At 41.2% G+C, this 16,967-nt stretch overlaps 1 protein-coding gene across 2 annotated transcripts in view; it reads right to left on the bottom strand.

Moving 5' to 3' along the window:
- Positions 1–475: 475 nt before the first annotated feature.
- LOC138353534 (glucose-6-phosphate exchanger SLC37A4-like) overlaps positions 476–16,967 on the bottom strand; it is a 21,953-nt gene continuing 5,461 nt past the window's right edge. For both annotated transcript variants that reach the window (XM_069306659.1, XM_069306658.1), the window contains exons 2-11: positions 16,607–16,799; positions 15,697–15,795; positions 5,490–5,623; positions 5,014–5,149; positions 4,331–4,438; positions 3,951–4,112; positions 3,647–3,732; positions 2,847–2,954; positions 2,389–2,527; positions 476–1,577 (exon numbers count right to left, since the gene is read on the bottom strand). In XM_069306659.1, coding sequence (XP_069162760.1) covers positions 1,420–1,577; positions 2,389–2,527; positions 2,847–2,954; positions 3,647–3,732; positions 3,951–4,112; positions 4,331–4,438; positions 5,014–5,149; positions 5,490–5,623; positions 15,697–15,795; positions 16,607–16,799 — 1,323 coding nt within the window. In that variant the 3' untranslated portion in view covers positions 476–1,419. The remainder of the gene's footprint in view (positions 1,578–2,388; positions 2,528–2,846; positions 2,955–3,646; positions 3,733–3,950; positions 4,113–4,330; positions 4,439–5,013; positions 5,150–5,489; positions 5,624–15,696; positions 15,796–16,606; positions 16,800–16,967) is intronic.

Raw genomic sequence — 16,967 nt, 5'->3', positions numbered from 1 at the left:
AAGCCAGTCTTCAATATCTTCAGCTGCGACTCTTCTTACCTACGGGGAAGTGAGGCCTCTATGTGCTGTTGTATACCTGTTGCCTTACAATTTAACTACGTTGACATTCACAGGGTTTGGGAGACGAGCAGAGACAACCTGAGTATAAGTTGTAAGGAGAGAATGTCCAACAAGTGGATCGCCTAGAGTCTCAGTCACTTGTACCGTAATGTCTGTTAACAAACATTGCAACGTAGAGCCAGACAGAAGAAGGCTCTCAGATGCTACGGTACACACCGAAAAGTCTCAGTGGAGATGTTTGGATACGTCTTGCTTCACCTGATGCCTCTGTTCACCTAGCAGGCAACTGTTGTGGGATGCAGCCTGAGGAAGGTCAGTAGGCCTTGGGGAAGCCTCGATAAGCCTAACAAGTTTCTTGTCTCCGGCAATAGCAAACTTAAACAAATTTGGAACAAATTGGTATAAAATAGACAAATTTGTTGCAAATGTTAATATTTTAATGTACATTAATTGTACAATATATTTTTTTGTATTCGTTTAATTATACAGGATCATAATTTTTATCAATCTCGATATTTACATGTAAGACGCCTTCTGGGGCACAACTTGCACTAAAATAATGAGATTAACATTAGTCTTTCAACCACACTGGCAAAACTTAATACAATCCACCAAGATGTATGACAATAAATATCTTAATTCTATAACCTATAAGTTTTGTATACACTTTATCACATCTGCATACCTTCATGTATATATATACAAAGTAGACATTCTAAAGTGTGTACATGTAGACTATATCAGGTATGTTTACGGTTTTTGCGAGCAATGCCCCGACACTACGAGTGACAGTCACGAGTCAAACGTCAGCTGCAGTTGTAATAAAATAAGTATTCCCACACATCAAAGTACAGTGTATAAAGGGAATCATTATTAAGACTTGGGGAGTCTATAATATATTCCACGAGGCAGCTTAAAAAAAATTAAAAATCAATTCTTAAAAATGTTGAGAATTTAAATATGGTTTTCATAACCTATATCATATATACGCAGGTCACAAAAGTTCTCCAAGGGAGAGCATCATAGTAATATATTCTATTACCACATTTTATGAAAAATATGCATATTGTGTGTGCTCAAGTGGTTCAGACAGTCGTAGTGCAGGACTCAGATCATGCTTGTGAAAGCTGGCCAATCATAGGCCAGGATTCTAGAATGTCAATACACTATCTTTGTTAATCTTTCTGTTAATAGGACATGAGAGCACATCTAACTGACTAGACAGTTTGTTTGAAGTAAAGATGACATTTACAAGTGGCGGCAAAACTGCACAGACTGTGGCAGATAGATGAATCCTCTCACATCCAGTTACGAAAGAAAACTATAATTTGAAAAGCAAAGAAGAACAAGCTGAGTGGTTTAAGACATCTTGGGCTTGGGTCGAAGGTGTATGGCGGAGGTGGACAGTATGAGGAGGACGGAGGAAGCCGCCATGGTCTCGAGGAGCAGGAGGACGGCGCCCCACGACCACGTCCTGGCCACCCAGCTCAGCGGCCACCCGGCTGCCACGGCACCAACTGTAATACAGCGCACACATCAACCTCCCTCACACGCCTCGTACACAACCCACTTCTGGCTCTCACATATCAAACTATTTTTTTTATAGAAGATTGTAATTTTTCAGTAGAATATATTTCAAATTTAATATTTTAATATAGAATGGAACATCTTATAATTATCACTCCTGAAATACCTAAACAAGTATATAGGCCTTACTTTAATACGAAACCTGTTGGGCAGTACTGTTAGCTTTGACAAGCATCAGCTCACTGATATGAGATAAATACACTAATCTATGTACCTACGTTTCAGAATCCACTGATGCTTATCTAACTGGTTCAATACTGGACACCAGAAATTGGTTGATAAATATAATTCTATGTGTATGTCCGTTTCTGCTTGTATATGACATCAATTCACTCTCAACCAACACAACACGTCAGGCATCTGATTTTGTTGGGCCGATGTATTTTTATAAATCTACGGTAACTTTAAATATCATATATCTGTTTTGTCAACGTTATACTTAGTGTTCATAATTGTTTAAATAATCAATTAAATTCAATATGTTAGGTACATTTGTGCGTGTAGGATCGAGCTGGTTGAAACAAACAGACAAAGCTGCTTTCACCTGATGCGTCTGTCAGTGGGACCCAGGAGCTGGAGCACAAACCCGGCATACGTTCCTAAATAAGTACACACAAACTACTGGATCCTAACCAACACGCAATCCCACTCAACTAAATATTATCCTAGAGGGTCTGTCTCTTTTAAAGAAATCCCCCTTCCCCCCCCCCCCCTCCCCTCCCTTCCAGGAGGGCCACCCACCATTTGCCGCGAGGGCGACGACGGCGTGGGCGGTGCCGGAGAGATGGGCGGGGAAGGTCTCGGAGGCCACGATGCCGTAGATGGAGATGGGGCCAAACATGCTGGCGCCCAACACCACGCCCACGCCAGACACCACCATCTGCCGCACCAACAACACCTTATTATACTCACACTCACTTTATTATTAATATGCACTTCACTACAAGCATAGTTTACAATATTACTAATAATTTACGGTTATTATATACATAACTGAGATAGGGTTTACTGCTAAGGTTATTAACTCAGATGGTTTAGTCGTGGTGTACCCATGGGTTCAAGTTCAAGTATGTTTATTGAGACAAGAAAAAATACATCTCAAAGGGATAGAGTAGCTTAGGCTATTTCTACCCCCCGAGAGGTTGTGAGGGGGCACGAGGTAGGTGTACCTATGAGGGGGGGCATGAGGAAGGTTGTACCTGTGAGGTGTGAGGCGTGAGGAAGACCCTCAAGAAGTGTAGCCCGGCAGCACAGGCCACCATGAAGCTGGCAGCAACCATCAGACGAGCGTTACCTCTCATGCTCACCTGCCGGCCAACGTGGTTTACCATAATTATACCCTCCATACACAGAAAATGGAACATGCTCACTGTTTTTTTTTTTGAGATATATACAAGAGTTGTTACATTCTTGTACAGTCACTAGTACGTACGTAGCGTAGCGGGTTCATACAATTAAAAAAAGGACACAATATCAGGAGATAATACTGGAAGCTCGATACTGAAGTACTAATTGCCGTTGTCGCAGTGCCTGCTAGACTCATCAAGATCCCCCTCCCAGGATAATTCCAGACCTTCTCTAGGATGCAACCCAAAACAGTTGCCTAAGTCCTGTGCACCTATTCAACTGCTGGGTGAACACAGGCCTAGGTGATAATTATAAATATAATCATATAAGCAGCTGTGGTACAAAGGTATATACTGCCGTACACAGGAAACCTTTGGAAACATATTTGATGCATACCAAAATACAGCGTCTACTGAGCTGTTTCATTAACTATGGTTAGACTGGTACTATTGGAAGATTTGGGGAGGAGATACGGAGTCTTCGGTGGGTCAGAAAGTTGGATATTCCATCAGCAAACATTCAATCCCATCACCCACTATGTCACTCAGGCATGAGGCAGCCGCCGTCCCACCACCCACCCCTCATAATCACACTCCCTCAACACAGCAAAACAAAAGCACCAACTGGAGGAGAGTGGAGGTGTACACCGTACCGTGGAAGCCATCTTGTCCGTGAGGACGCCCGCCAGGATGCCGCCAAAGAACCCGCCAGTCTCCAGAGCACTGGTGAAGGAACTCGCTGTGGGGAGACGATAACATATTTACCCATACTAAACAACCTTATTGTTGAATTATAGTATGATATCTTCAAGCATATCAAGTACTAGACAAGTGTAAAACAATATGCAAAAAAAATGTAATTTAGAGTGTGCGTTGGGCATAATGTAAGTGACTTTATAGTATGTAACTGTACCTGGTGCCTCTAAACCCCCTCCCGCCTGCAGCCAGCTTGCGTACCTTGCATCTGTGATCGGCCGAGCTCCTCCATGAGGAAGACCTGTCCCCAGTCTGCGAGGGCCGTCTTGGAGCAGAAGACGATGAGGTAACACACCGACACCAGCCACAGGAAAGGCGACGCCGCCAGCTGCCTCGCCGTCATCTTCTCGCTACACTCACTCTCTGAAAACCCTCTAATACTTACAACAACTTACTTGAACAACAATTTCTTTCAGGTATGATAAGTTATAGCACTTGCAAGACTGTCCTACTCTAAGGTAACACTGCCAACACTCTCCATCTCTGAGATAACAGTTGAATGGTTTGTTAAAGTATGGTGCAGAGAGTCAAGGTGATCTGCTGGTCGTTGTTAAGGAGTGAGATAAGAGAAGATAACTCACTGCTGGATGTTGGGGTGTGGCTGGTGGTGGGGTCTGGGAGGTGAGCGAGGGCGGGCTCGTCAACCAGAGTCACAAGGGTCACTCCGGCCATCACCACAGACAGTAGACCTGGCAACCACACAAATTGGCGTCAGCAAACTACCTAGGATGTATGCACGTGCGAGCGCACACAAGCAGGCATGCACGCACGCGTGCAAATAAACACATACACACACACACACACACACACACACACACACACACACACACACACACACACACACACACACACACACACACACACACACACACGCATGCACGCACGCACGCACGCACGCACACACACACACACACACACACACACACACACACACACACACACACACACACACACACACACACACACACACACACACACACACACACACACACACACACACACCAGGCCTATTTCTATAAATATCCAGGCCATAAATATAAATGTATCCACGCCTTTTCTATAAATTCATTAAAAACAAGCTACATGTAAAGGATCAAATTCAAAAATTGAGACCTGAGAAGTATGAACATCATGGGTTTAAAACATATTTCCTAAACTTCACAAAGTTCTATGACAGGAAATAGACTACATATTTCTGGACACACAGGTCTTTAACAATACTACACATGTAACTACTTCCCATAATGGACATAGTAAGACTGACCAGAGATAATGAGTGAGGCGCTCCAGCCGTGGTTGATGATGACATAGGCTGCCAGGAGCGGGGAGAGGCTTCCCGACACGTTACTGCTGGCCGTCAACACGCTCCACCACGTGCCGAAGTTGGCGGGGCTGAACCACTGTTTACACACACACACAAGCATGCAGTAAAGGTTAGCATACACTCCACATGCTAGGAGGGGAGGGAGCGGGCCCGTGGGGAGTTTATATCGATGCAACTGAACACGTGGTTTGTATAATCAGCAATTGTATTAATGATGGTGGTGGTGGTGCAGTGTGTGTGGAGGACGGGACTGCAGGGGGGTGTAGAAAGATACTATGGTTGCATAAACATTGAACCAAATCTGTAATTTAACTCAGAACCTTTGGGCAAAAATTTAATTTCAAACAATTTAACCAGGGTAAAATTCAATATTGTGCATTCTAATCTTAAACGCCGAGGATGTAGAGATACAGTACCTTCTTGAGGAGCTTAGCACAGGCAGGCCAGCCGGCGCCCTGAGCAAACCCGTTGAGGAACCAGAGCAGCGCCCAGATCACTGCATTCTCAGTCCTGGAGAAGATCAGGGTGCACGCTCCGCTCACCGCCAGCCCTGATCACATCACACTCCGTCTTAGTGTGTATGTTGTGCATCATAAATGAACTAAACTTACAACCTCAATAACACTGCCGGAACTTTTCCACACAATAAAAATTCTATTATGCAATAGTCGCATAACAGAACATTTCGACCTTGATTTTTCTAAGAAGATTTTTCCAAATATTCAAATAATATCCTAGTTACATTTGTCTCCCTTCGCATGTGCCTCTGTTCACCTAGCAGTAATTATGTGCCCCGGCGCTGTTATATCTTGGGGAAAATAAGTAGTTGGCCCTGGGGATCTCTACAAATTTACAAATTATTTATGTAAGGTTGGAGGACAGATGCTTGGGGCTAGCCTCAAACAACTTTTCAGGAAGACTCATGGGTGTTAGGGGACTATCATAGGCCCCATTAACCCATTGCCCCTTTAAGAAGAAGAATCGATTCCTAATGGGACTTATCTGGAATGGTGCTTTTTCTAGAGTTTTTCATGCGTTCATAATAATGCATGTTGCACTAGAAAGAGACTGAGACAGACAGACAGATAGACCCAGACACCATCAAGTACCCCCATCTAGTGTTTCATATACACTGCAGGGGTTTATGATGAAGGTGTTTCGTCGCTTCCATAATGTAAGTGGGACTGTTGGCGTGCATGATAACTGTCTGATATAACGTGTACTACAGCAAGCTGGACACGATGGCTTCACCTCCCATGGAACGTTGTTTAAGATTCTACTTGGAACAAAACGTTCCAAGTAGCACGAGCTATGGTGAGCCCGTAAGTGGACTTACCCGGCACAGGAGCGGGGCAGTAACTCGTCCCCCATGGAAGGGTGGGGACCCAGGTTATATATACCTCCTGGACCACTGCTGTTATAATACAAATCAAATCAAATGTTTATTCAGGTAAAAGTACATACATACATGATGAGTTACGAACATAATGTTGGATTTCTAGAACTAGTACATACAGTGCCTAAAGCCACTAATACATTTATCTCTTAGTTCTGTGCGTGTTAAAAGTCACTGAGGAGCCCCTCCGGCAGTCAACACTCTTGCCTGCACCAGCAAAGCTAGATTATCAGCACGGGGGAGCCGGTCGGCCGAGCGGACAGCACGCTGGACTTGTGATCCTGTGGTCCTGGGTTCGATCCCAGGCGCCGGCGAGAAACAATGGGCAGAGTTTCTTTCACCCTATGCCCTGTTACCTAGCAGTAAAATAGGTACCTGGGTGTTAGTCAGCTGTCACGGGCTGCTTCCTGGGGGTGGAGGCCTGGTCAAGGACCGGGCCGCGGGGACACTAAAAAGCCCCGAAATCATCTCAAGATAACGGTCAACGGTGAGTAAGAAGGCAGTCACGTGATAGCAGGAGCTTGAGGTGTTATGTCAGAGATAAGAAAGATACCCGGTGTTGACCGAGCCCACATGTTGATTGCAACCAAGCCTTCTTGAGGGCCGTGCTTGCATAACAGCAGATAACACAATACATGTGCACCGGCTTATCTCCCTTCCCCAGGAACCTCTTATCAGACGTAGTAAGATGCTGTGACCCTGGACGTTAAATTTCGTTTACTTGACTATTTAAGTCATATATGTTATCTTTGTTTATTATTGTTTATACCTTTAAACTTTTCAATTTTACTGATTTATTTTTGGTTATGTTTCTAGTGGCTGTACTAAAATGCACCTTTGTATTGTTAAAACTACAATGCTTATTGTTGTTAAAACTACAATGCTTATTGTTGTTAAAACTACAATGCTATAATGTAGTAGGCTATTATATAGTATATGTAGGCTATGCCTGCCATCATTAGAAATAAACTAATCATTGTATATCATTGTTATATCTCCTGAACATCTAATATGTTACCTTTTCATTTAGTAATTAAGTGTTTAACCCCATTATACCTATAAATTATTTTTGTACGAAAATTATTCAAACGTTTTGCCCGAAAAGCTTTGCGTAGTAGTAGCTTCATTTTTATATGTAACTCCTCTACATACAATTGTCCCTTCCTCTTGTGTTCTTTCTACACATTCTTACAAATAAAATTATTATTATTATTATTTGCCTCTCTAATCTATTGATAATATTTTAATAACTTTCGTATAAAATACACACTACAGAACGCCAAATACTTGAATTACTCTACAACACAACTTAATCCTAAAATTATGCCAAAGATATCTTCGATTGACAAAACATTTATCTTTCTCTTCTTGCTATAACACAGAGCATTTAAATCCATAATTAACAATTCTTTTGGAGCTTTAATTATAAGTCACTGTTAATATAAGACGACCTTTTATTGCATATTACTATTCTTCAAAAAATGCGGTCTTATCAAATCATCGCTAAGAAAACTATGCTCGTCGAATGACATCAAGTTTCCCCACTCTTGATCTACCACAACCAAGCGATCAGCAAGGAGATATACCCCAAGCTTCTTAAGTCATATCATCCTCATAGTTTCCTACCTTGCGCTTCAAACTCAACACTATTTTGTGCTGCCCATTCCTCTAATATTAAGACATGCAACTTCGCCAGTGTAATCAATTTCGTCAATTTATATTGTAGTTATTATGTTGATCTCAAATTTTGCTACACTGTAACTATTAATAAGCTTACTCTATCTGTTAGATTAAGGACCTGCCCGAAACGCTATGCGTGTCAGTGGCTATGCATAAATGTAAGAAAACTAATGTTGTGTACTCTCACAAACCCAGTATACTCCTCTCGTATATAAATACATAATTCAATAAATAAATAAATAAATAAATAAATAAATAAATAAATAAATAAATAAATAAATAAATAAATAAATAAATAAATAAATAGTTTAGATTACAGGGAGAGATTAAGACCACCAGCTATTCGATAAAGAGCACCAGACCATCATAACTCTCAAGAGGTTGATAGGTCTTAAGCCCAACACCTGACTAGAACACGACAATAATCTCCTCGTGACACAGAGGTAGCACCCTCACTCGCGCCCGCCAGTGATTTTGTATTGGTTTGTGCCTTAGTTGTATGTATTTTGTATGTATATTTTATTTTGTAGTTGTATGTGTGGGCAGCACATATACCTTGGAGCTGATATCAACAGTGACATTATACTCCTTATATCTACATTGTAGGTTAAAAGAAAGAGTTAAACCACTGAAAACACTTACTGGTAAGAATATTGGTACCAGCAATAAATATGCTAGATTATTCTATATGATGTTTGTTAGATCTCTAGTTGATTATCATGCTTTGCATTTAATTAACTTCCCCGTCTCTGTGTTGGACAAACTTGAAGTAGTACAGTATGAAGCCATGAGGATAACTTCTGATCGAAAACTTCTCCTGGAAGATCGACAGTAAGAACCTCATACTACCAATTATAAATGACCTAATTGCTGCACAAAGTAAAGGGTCTTGAATCTCCTTTGTATGGATACAATCACACATAAATATAACCCATCATAATAAGACAGACATTGCAACCAAATTAGCGTGTAACAAAGATGAAGTTGAATTAGGACCTAGGTATCCCCCATCTCTGCTGTCAAAACTATATTGTACCAAACACTCAGGTGTAATAAGAAAGAAATTACCGACTTTCATCGACCTGAAAGAACCCGCATAAAAATCAGTACAAGCTGATTTGTTCAGATCTGAAACCTATGTTTATGGGCAGCACAAAACGTGCAACAGACTGTGCGACACAGTGGTTGCCAGGATCAGGATGGGTTACCGTTACCTGTGGCTACAGGTGACGGGTCTCCCAATCCTGAATACTCCAGGTGTAAACTCTGTGAGCAGGAACTGGGGGCATGATCTCCCACACCACATCATCGAATACCCAATTCAGACCATTCGGATTCATTGGCATGAGGTACCTGGAGCCTTGCAATTACTTACTCCCCTTCATATTGTGTAGTGTAGCTGCACAAATGCAGATGTACCGAAATATGTTAATAATACAAAAAGTGCCTTAGTATTATGGACTGAATGGTTGCCTCCTTGACTTTTCCACCAAATTCGTGTTCCAGGGAAGCACAAATTGGGGAGCGTCGTGTTCCATGAAAAACTAGCAGAATAAGGCCAAATCTGAGCTATGGAAAGGGAAAGCTCTAAGTCGGTTAACAGGCGTCAGAAGTTAACCATCTGGGGCCAGATTCACGAAGCAGTTACGCAAGCACTTGTACTTGCGTAACTGCTTCATGAATCTGGCCCCTGGTTAACAAAAAATCTATGCACTAGCAGCAGCGAGCGTGCGAGGCTTCCCAGGTGGTCGTCCTCAGGACGTTGGACCCCAAGCACAGGGTCACTGCATGATGGGTTTATCTGCCACCTCAGTATCTTATCACTTGTTATTGCTACTTGGTGAGAGCCGGTCGTGAAAGCATGGCGAATGAGCCAATAACCAAGAGGGAAACATAACGGGAAGAAAGAAGGCAACTTCACAAAGGCAATGTATGATACGCATTTTGTCTTCAGTTGTCATAATTATACTTTTGAGGCTCAAATAACAAATACAGTCAACAGTTTGCAAGTAAAATAATGATTAATTCACTGTGGATTAATTAAAAGTGGAAGTGATAATCTTATTTAGAATGTAGTATATATATATTAGTATATTTTAGGGCGCACCAAGTCATTGCCCCCTGGGTCTGAAATTACCATCTGAAACAATCTATTGTCTGAAACCCCGAAATTACCATCTCTTTTAAGGGTCTGAGTTTGATGCAGTTGGTTAAAGGCGTACCTGTTATGCCAGTTGCTGTGAGGCTTCTGTGCTGGCTAGGGTTCGAGTCTCCTGGTGGGAAAGTGTCCTAAAGTTGTAACACTTCACTTGCGTGTTTAGGCAAGTTGTGCAATATATATATATATATATATATATATATATATATATATATATATATATATATATATATATATATATATATATATATATATGTATATATATATATATATATATATATATATATATATATATATATATATACATGTATATATATATATATATATATATATATATATATATATATATATATATATATATATATATACATGTATATATATATATATATATATATATATATATATATATATACATATATATATATATATATATATATATATATATATATATATATATATATATATATATATATATAATCTCCCTACCTTGCCCGGGCCAGCTGGTGCTTCATATGTGGTCATCATATCTTGCAATGCACTAATAACTCATTGTATCTTATTGTATCTGGCCAGGTGTAAAAACTGTAGGCTATATCGATGGTGTGTGAGGGCAGTGATAGAGTGGGTGTGCACGTGGCCGGCGCCTGATCACCACGACCAATACATGTGAACACCGACATAAACAAACAGATAGTATTTATAGCAACTATCGGTCGAACCCACACAAATTGGCTGTTGAAACCAATACTCCTTATATCTAATTTTAGAAAGTGGAACATTAATTATAAAACCGAAGCTAACCTGTACTAGGCCTAATATACGCCATTATAGGTCTAATTTAGTACACATATCAAGCCATATTCCTCTTTAGATAGTACGTTTTGTAACTATGTGGGCCATCATACATATATATTGACGTAATGGACAATTGGATGGTAGAATTTGGCGCTATTCACTTTATAGTTGGAAACAAATCAAGCTAAAATTCCAAAAAAATATTCCTAGGCTATACTAGGCACATATTCCTAAAAATATGTGCCTAGTATAGCACACATATTTGGACTGTATTAGGACTCAGAGAGTGTGTATTAGACTTAAGATGATTAAGTTTTCTTAGCAACAAAAATACAAAACTTTTTCCGGGTTTTGAAGGAGGATGTGTTGACATATATGTGTTACGCTAGGCCTGGGAAAACTTAGTGTAACACTTATATTCGTTTGGTTGGTAAATTGTTCTCGTGCCTTCTACAAATGTAGTAGTGTAGACCATGAAGTATTCTGGTGTAACAGTTCATTATGTTTAACCAAAAGTTGATAGAAGTACTATAATTTTTGGAAGAGAGGTTGTGATACAACAGGGAGGCACAGTTGCCTAGGCACACCCTCCCCCTCCAACTTGCAATTCACGCTCCCTTTAACAGTCCAACAAGTTGGATTGGACGGTAGAGAGACGGTCTCGCTTAATGCAGGTCGGCGTTCAATCCCCCGACCGTCCAAGTGGTTGGGCACAATTCCCCTACCCCCCCAGTACCATCCCAAATCCTTATCCTGACCCCTTTCCAGTGTTATATAGCTATACAGTCAGCGCGCTTTCCCCCTGATAATTCTCTCCCTCTCCCTTTAGCACCAACGGCCGCCTGAAGATAATACATTTGAATGCAATACTAAATGATAAATGATGTAAATTATCATGAAAGTTTAGCAATAATGTTAGCAGTATTTTAGCTAGGTTAATTAATATTTAATGCTTTTGATGTGCATTTTATTTTTAGGCTATTACGTAATTGCTTTGGAGATAAATCAATGTGCTTGAGAAAATCATTAGAGAAGGACGGAGGTCGATTTTTGTTATTAACAGGCTTAAGTATCGAGCCGACGCGCGCCTTGGTTTATAAGATTGGTGTGAACTGTTACAGTAATATACTTACAGTGTTTAAAATACAAAAAACAAAAAGCATACACGTTTTGCTTATTTAAAATGAAAGTTGTGTGTGACTGAATTTGTTACATTAGTTCATCATGTAGTTAATTTGTCTATTTATTACTTCAGTAGGAAACATATATTCGTAAATTAGGCTAATTAAAGCTAAGAACATTTTATTTTGTTAGCTTTAATTACTATGAGGTGCACAATAAACTACCACTCACAGGATGAATATAGGGTTCACAATAAACTACTACTCACAGGATAAGTATGAGGTGCACAATAAACTACCACTCACAGGATGAATATAGGGTTCACAATAATCTACTACTCACAGGATAAGTATGAGGTGCACAATAAACTAACGCTCACAGAATATTTATAACATAATTGGTAACGTAATTTGCAACTAATAAAGAGTGGAGAGAGAGAGATAAGAAGTTGATTGGATCAGGTGTAAAGGGAACGGGGTACACAGCCGCTATCAGCGAGAGCTGTTGACAACTCTCAAGAACCTTATTGTGCCTGATACGACCGAGCAAGATAAGGTAGCGTAAACAATATCATCTGGGGCGGCGTCTGGCAACAACTGATCTCCGCCGGCAACAGCTGGCCCCCTCTGGGAACAGCTGGTCCCCTCTGGGAACAGCTGGTCCCCTCTGGGAACAGCTGGTCTCTGCTGGGAACAGCTGGCCCCCTCTGGGAACAGCTGGCCCCCTCTGGGAACAGCTGGTCCCCTCTGGGAACAGCTGGCCCCCTCTGGGAACAGCTGGCCCCTGCTGGGAACAGCTGGCCCCCCTCTGGGAACAGCTATTCCCCTCTGGGAACAGCTGGTCCCTGCTGAGAACAGCTGGTCCCTGCTGAGAACAGCTGGCCCCCTCTGGGAACAGGGACCAGCTGTTCCCAATATATATATATATATATATATATATATATATATATATATATATATATATATATATATATATATATATACATATATATATATATATATATATATATATATATATATATATATATATATATATATATACTGTAATTATTTTTAGACAGGTCCCAAAAAGGACAAATTAACGTCCTAATCGAGGAAGCGAGTATCGGAGGACAGAGTGCGCAAAAGCAGGACGTCTGGCCACCCTAGGTGCCCTGATGCCTAATATCAAACCAAATGTTACCCCTTCTGGATGTGTGAAACGAAAACACCATAATAAATGCCACCTACGCTTGCAGTACCAGCTTAAGCGGTGTTGGCAGGTACTGTAACAAGTGACAAGTGACGTAAATGTCTGATATATAATCTCCAGGGTACAACAAATATCTGCTGCCAGAAATCTTAGCCAAATGTCCCCAGTTTGCTAACTGTCGATAGTAACTGAGAGATTGTAACCTATCCACGGCTGCCCACTGCATGGATTGGGGGGGGGGGTGCGGTGTGCAGAATAAACATATCAGTTTTGACACTAGCTCTCCACATATGTCAGTTGCTTAATTTAGAAAGTGTGCTTGTAGTCGGTCTCGAGGCCATTGTTGATGTGAAGATGTGCATTGAATTTTGTAACAAGCTCATCAATACTGTAACTTAGCTAAATGAATTGTGGGGTTTAGTCCCTGAGCCCATTATGTGCCTCTGTAACCCTTTCCACTACCGTCCACAGGATGGGTATGGGATGCATAATAAATGATCTAAACTAACAAGGTGCGCTTGTAGTGTTTGTGTAAGCAACCCCCCCCCCCCCCCCAGGCTGGTAGTGTCAGCAGGCAAGTTGTTAATTAACATGTGTTACCTCCCAGCCCCGCTTCTATGCCAGTTAAGTCCACTACGGGCTCACCATAGCTCGTGCTTCTTGGAACCTGTTCCGAGTGGCTGAATCTAAAACTAACGAATCTCCCAGCGCTTGGATCAAGGCTGAGAGGAGCGGACACTGATCTGTCTTGAAACACGAGCTCTCTGCGGGTATTGTAAATAGTTAACTATACTAACCTGGCTGCGTGTATCTCTCGTACGTAAGATATAATGTTAAAGTTTACATGCGTATTACAATGAGTATTATTTGTACAACCCCACTTATTATAACAGTGTTTTGGGCAAATCACATCCCAGACAGAGTAGAGGCAATAGGCACCTTCGACCAGCCTGTTTGCCTTGGTCAAGCAGATTACGCAGTGGTGCACGAGAGCTACGGGAGACAAGCTAGCGGTGATGTTAGGTGGTCCCCACATCGATATGGCAGCCCCAAGACACAGGCAAGAAAGTGGTTGGGTCTAAACACAAGTAACAGTGAAGATCGCAAAACCATAGGCAGCTGAATCGTTGTGCAGTTAACCACATGAGGCGCACAAGGCAAACTCACTAAGTCGGTTTCAATGCGTGGTTCCGAATTGAATATCCATGGTAAAATCTAATTTATTTATTTGTTAAGACTACGATATTCAATTAACCCCACATACACCACCTATTCTTTCTTGTTCAGTTCCACAAACTAACTCCATCGCCTGGAGGCCATTTTATAAGATGGCTGTTATGGCCGACATGGAGGATATTTGTAATGCAAATTACAAAATTCAAGTCTGTTCACAATATATTGGTCTATCTTTGTGCCACTTTTGGTTCTTATAATTACAAAATTCACATTAAGTTTGTTATGCCTCTCCACAACACACATAATACATGCAGGCAAAGCATATCTCAGTGATATTTAATTCAAGTTGCGCCAAGACTGATTTTTTAATTCTAAGGACATTAAACAATTTGTAATATGCTTGAATTTACACGTGATGCTTGTGAGTTCTCCATTTACAAAATAAAAAACATTACTAACACCCTTCTTCCCTCCGACCCTAAGATATCCAACAATATTGTCCAACAAATAAATATTACGATGTACCATCCAAAACGAGATTTTGCTATAAATCACAAAGTCTCGTCGTTACTAATATTTTCAGCTTCGTACTGGACCATGTGCGCTTCACCCAGAGTTCCGCGGGAGATAACGCTAAGTGGACCATGAACTGAAGATGTCAAATTCAGGCCTAGGTGTCTCTATATCAATAACTCCATCATATTATCAATTATTTAATTTCAAAAGTTAACAACATAAATAGGAAAATACATTAAAAGTTCTAACAATTATACTTTGAAAACAGTGACAGTGCTATATTAGTGTAAAATTAAACCAGGGGCCAGATTCACGAAAGCACTAACGAACGTGTACATCTTTCCTCAATCTTTGACGGCTTTGGTTACATTTATTAAACAGTTTACAAGCATGAAAACTTCACATTCAACTGTTGTTATTGTTATAAACAGCCTCCTGGTGCTTCGGAGCTCATTAACTGTTTAATAATTGGAAACAAAGCCGCCAAAGATTGAGAAAAGATGTAAACGTTCGTAAGTGCTTGCGTAAGTGCTTTCGTGAATCTGGCCCCTGAGAGCCTGGGTAAGCAATCAGCTGTATTGGTACTCACCTATGGAAAACAAGACGCGGGCGCTCATTTTGTCAGACAAAATGCCACCCAGGAATTTGCTGATCGCATAGGCGGTGTTTTGGCAGCTGTTAATGATTCCTGAAACACATTAAAGAATAATTTATAGTTAAAATTCGACATGCCAACCTACCACTGTGTTACAGGAATCGTTAGTAACGAGTAACATTGCAATGATTAGAATCCCAGTAAACACACGAGTTCAATTTGGTTACAAAGCTAATTGGTCCGTCTAACACCTAAACAATTAAGAGCACGTATAAACGGACATTGCGAATCGACCAACAAAAGAGATCGCACGATGGGACACAGCTCATTAACATACCTATAATTACACACAGAAATCACAATGGCGTGATGCATCAAATGAACAAATCCACAAGGGCCGTGACGAGGATTCGAACCTACGTCCGGGAGCATCCCAGACGCTGCCTTAATCCACTGAGCTACGACATGGTCAAAAGTGTTGAAACCGAAGTTCTACTGAACTTACTGGATCCTGCAGCCTCTCCGAGGCACAAATCAGGGTTTTACACAACTTCCCCCATGCACTCGAGCTATGTCAATAGGCCGTTCTCCCTCTTCGCCCTTACTTCACTACACCCTGGTTTGTGCCTCGGAGAGGCTGCAGGATCCATTAAGTTCAGCAGAACTTAGGTTTCAACTCTTTTGACCATGTCGTAGCTCAGTCGATTAAGGCAGCGTCTGGAATGCTGCCGGACGTAGGTTCGAATCCTCGTCACGGCCCTTGTGGATTTGTTCATTTGATGCATCACATCACGTTTCGTCATTAAACTAAACCAAGGTGTGGCTCGGGTTACACCCAACACCAGCGACTATTATATATAGCAAAATACGACACACACACACACTGAGTAACTACATGACTCACCAATGGTACTTGTGGTGATGAGCCCGGAGGCGAGGAGTGTGGGGATGGCGTAGGACACACTCTTGCGATTGTAGGTGTAGCAGGCGTAGCCTAAGAACAGCGCCCCAAACACCGCTCGCTGGTAGGACTGGAGACGCTGCTCCTTGCCCATCACCACACTTCCACCACGACCACCCTGCATTCCCTCGCTCTTCTGTTGGATAGGAATGACTATATGTTATACCAAATGTGTTTGTTGCCTGTGATCATTTGCAAGTATTCAAACTTTAGCATGTTGATCATAACATTACTGAAACTTGCTTAGTCAGAATTTTACTGGAAATCAGTTACATCGTCAGCTTTATATTATCGTTGTCTATCT

The sequence above is a fragment of the Procambarus clarkii genome, chromosome 58 (assembly GCF_040958095.1).
Source record: "Procambarus clarkii isolate CNS0578487 chromosome 58, FALCON_Pclarkii_2.0, whole genome shotgun sequence".
Lineage (NCBI taxonomy): Eukaryota > Metazoa > Arthropoda > Malacostraca > Decapoda > Cambaridae > Procambarus > Procambarus clarkii.
The sequence above is the reverse complement of the archived record's forward strand: the minus strand, read 5'-3'. Positions and strand labels throughout refer to the sequence as shown.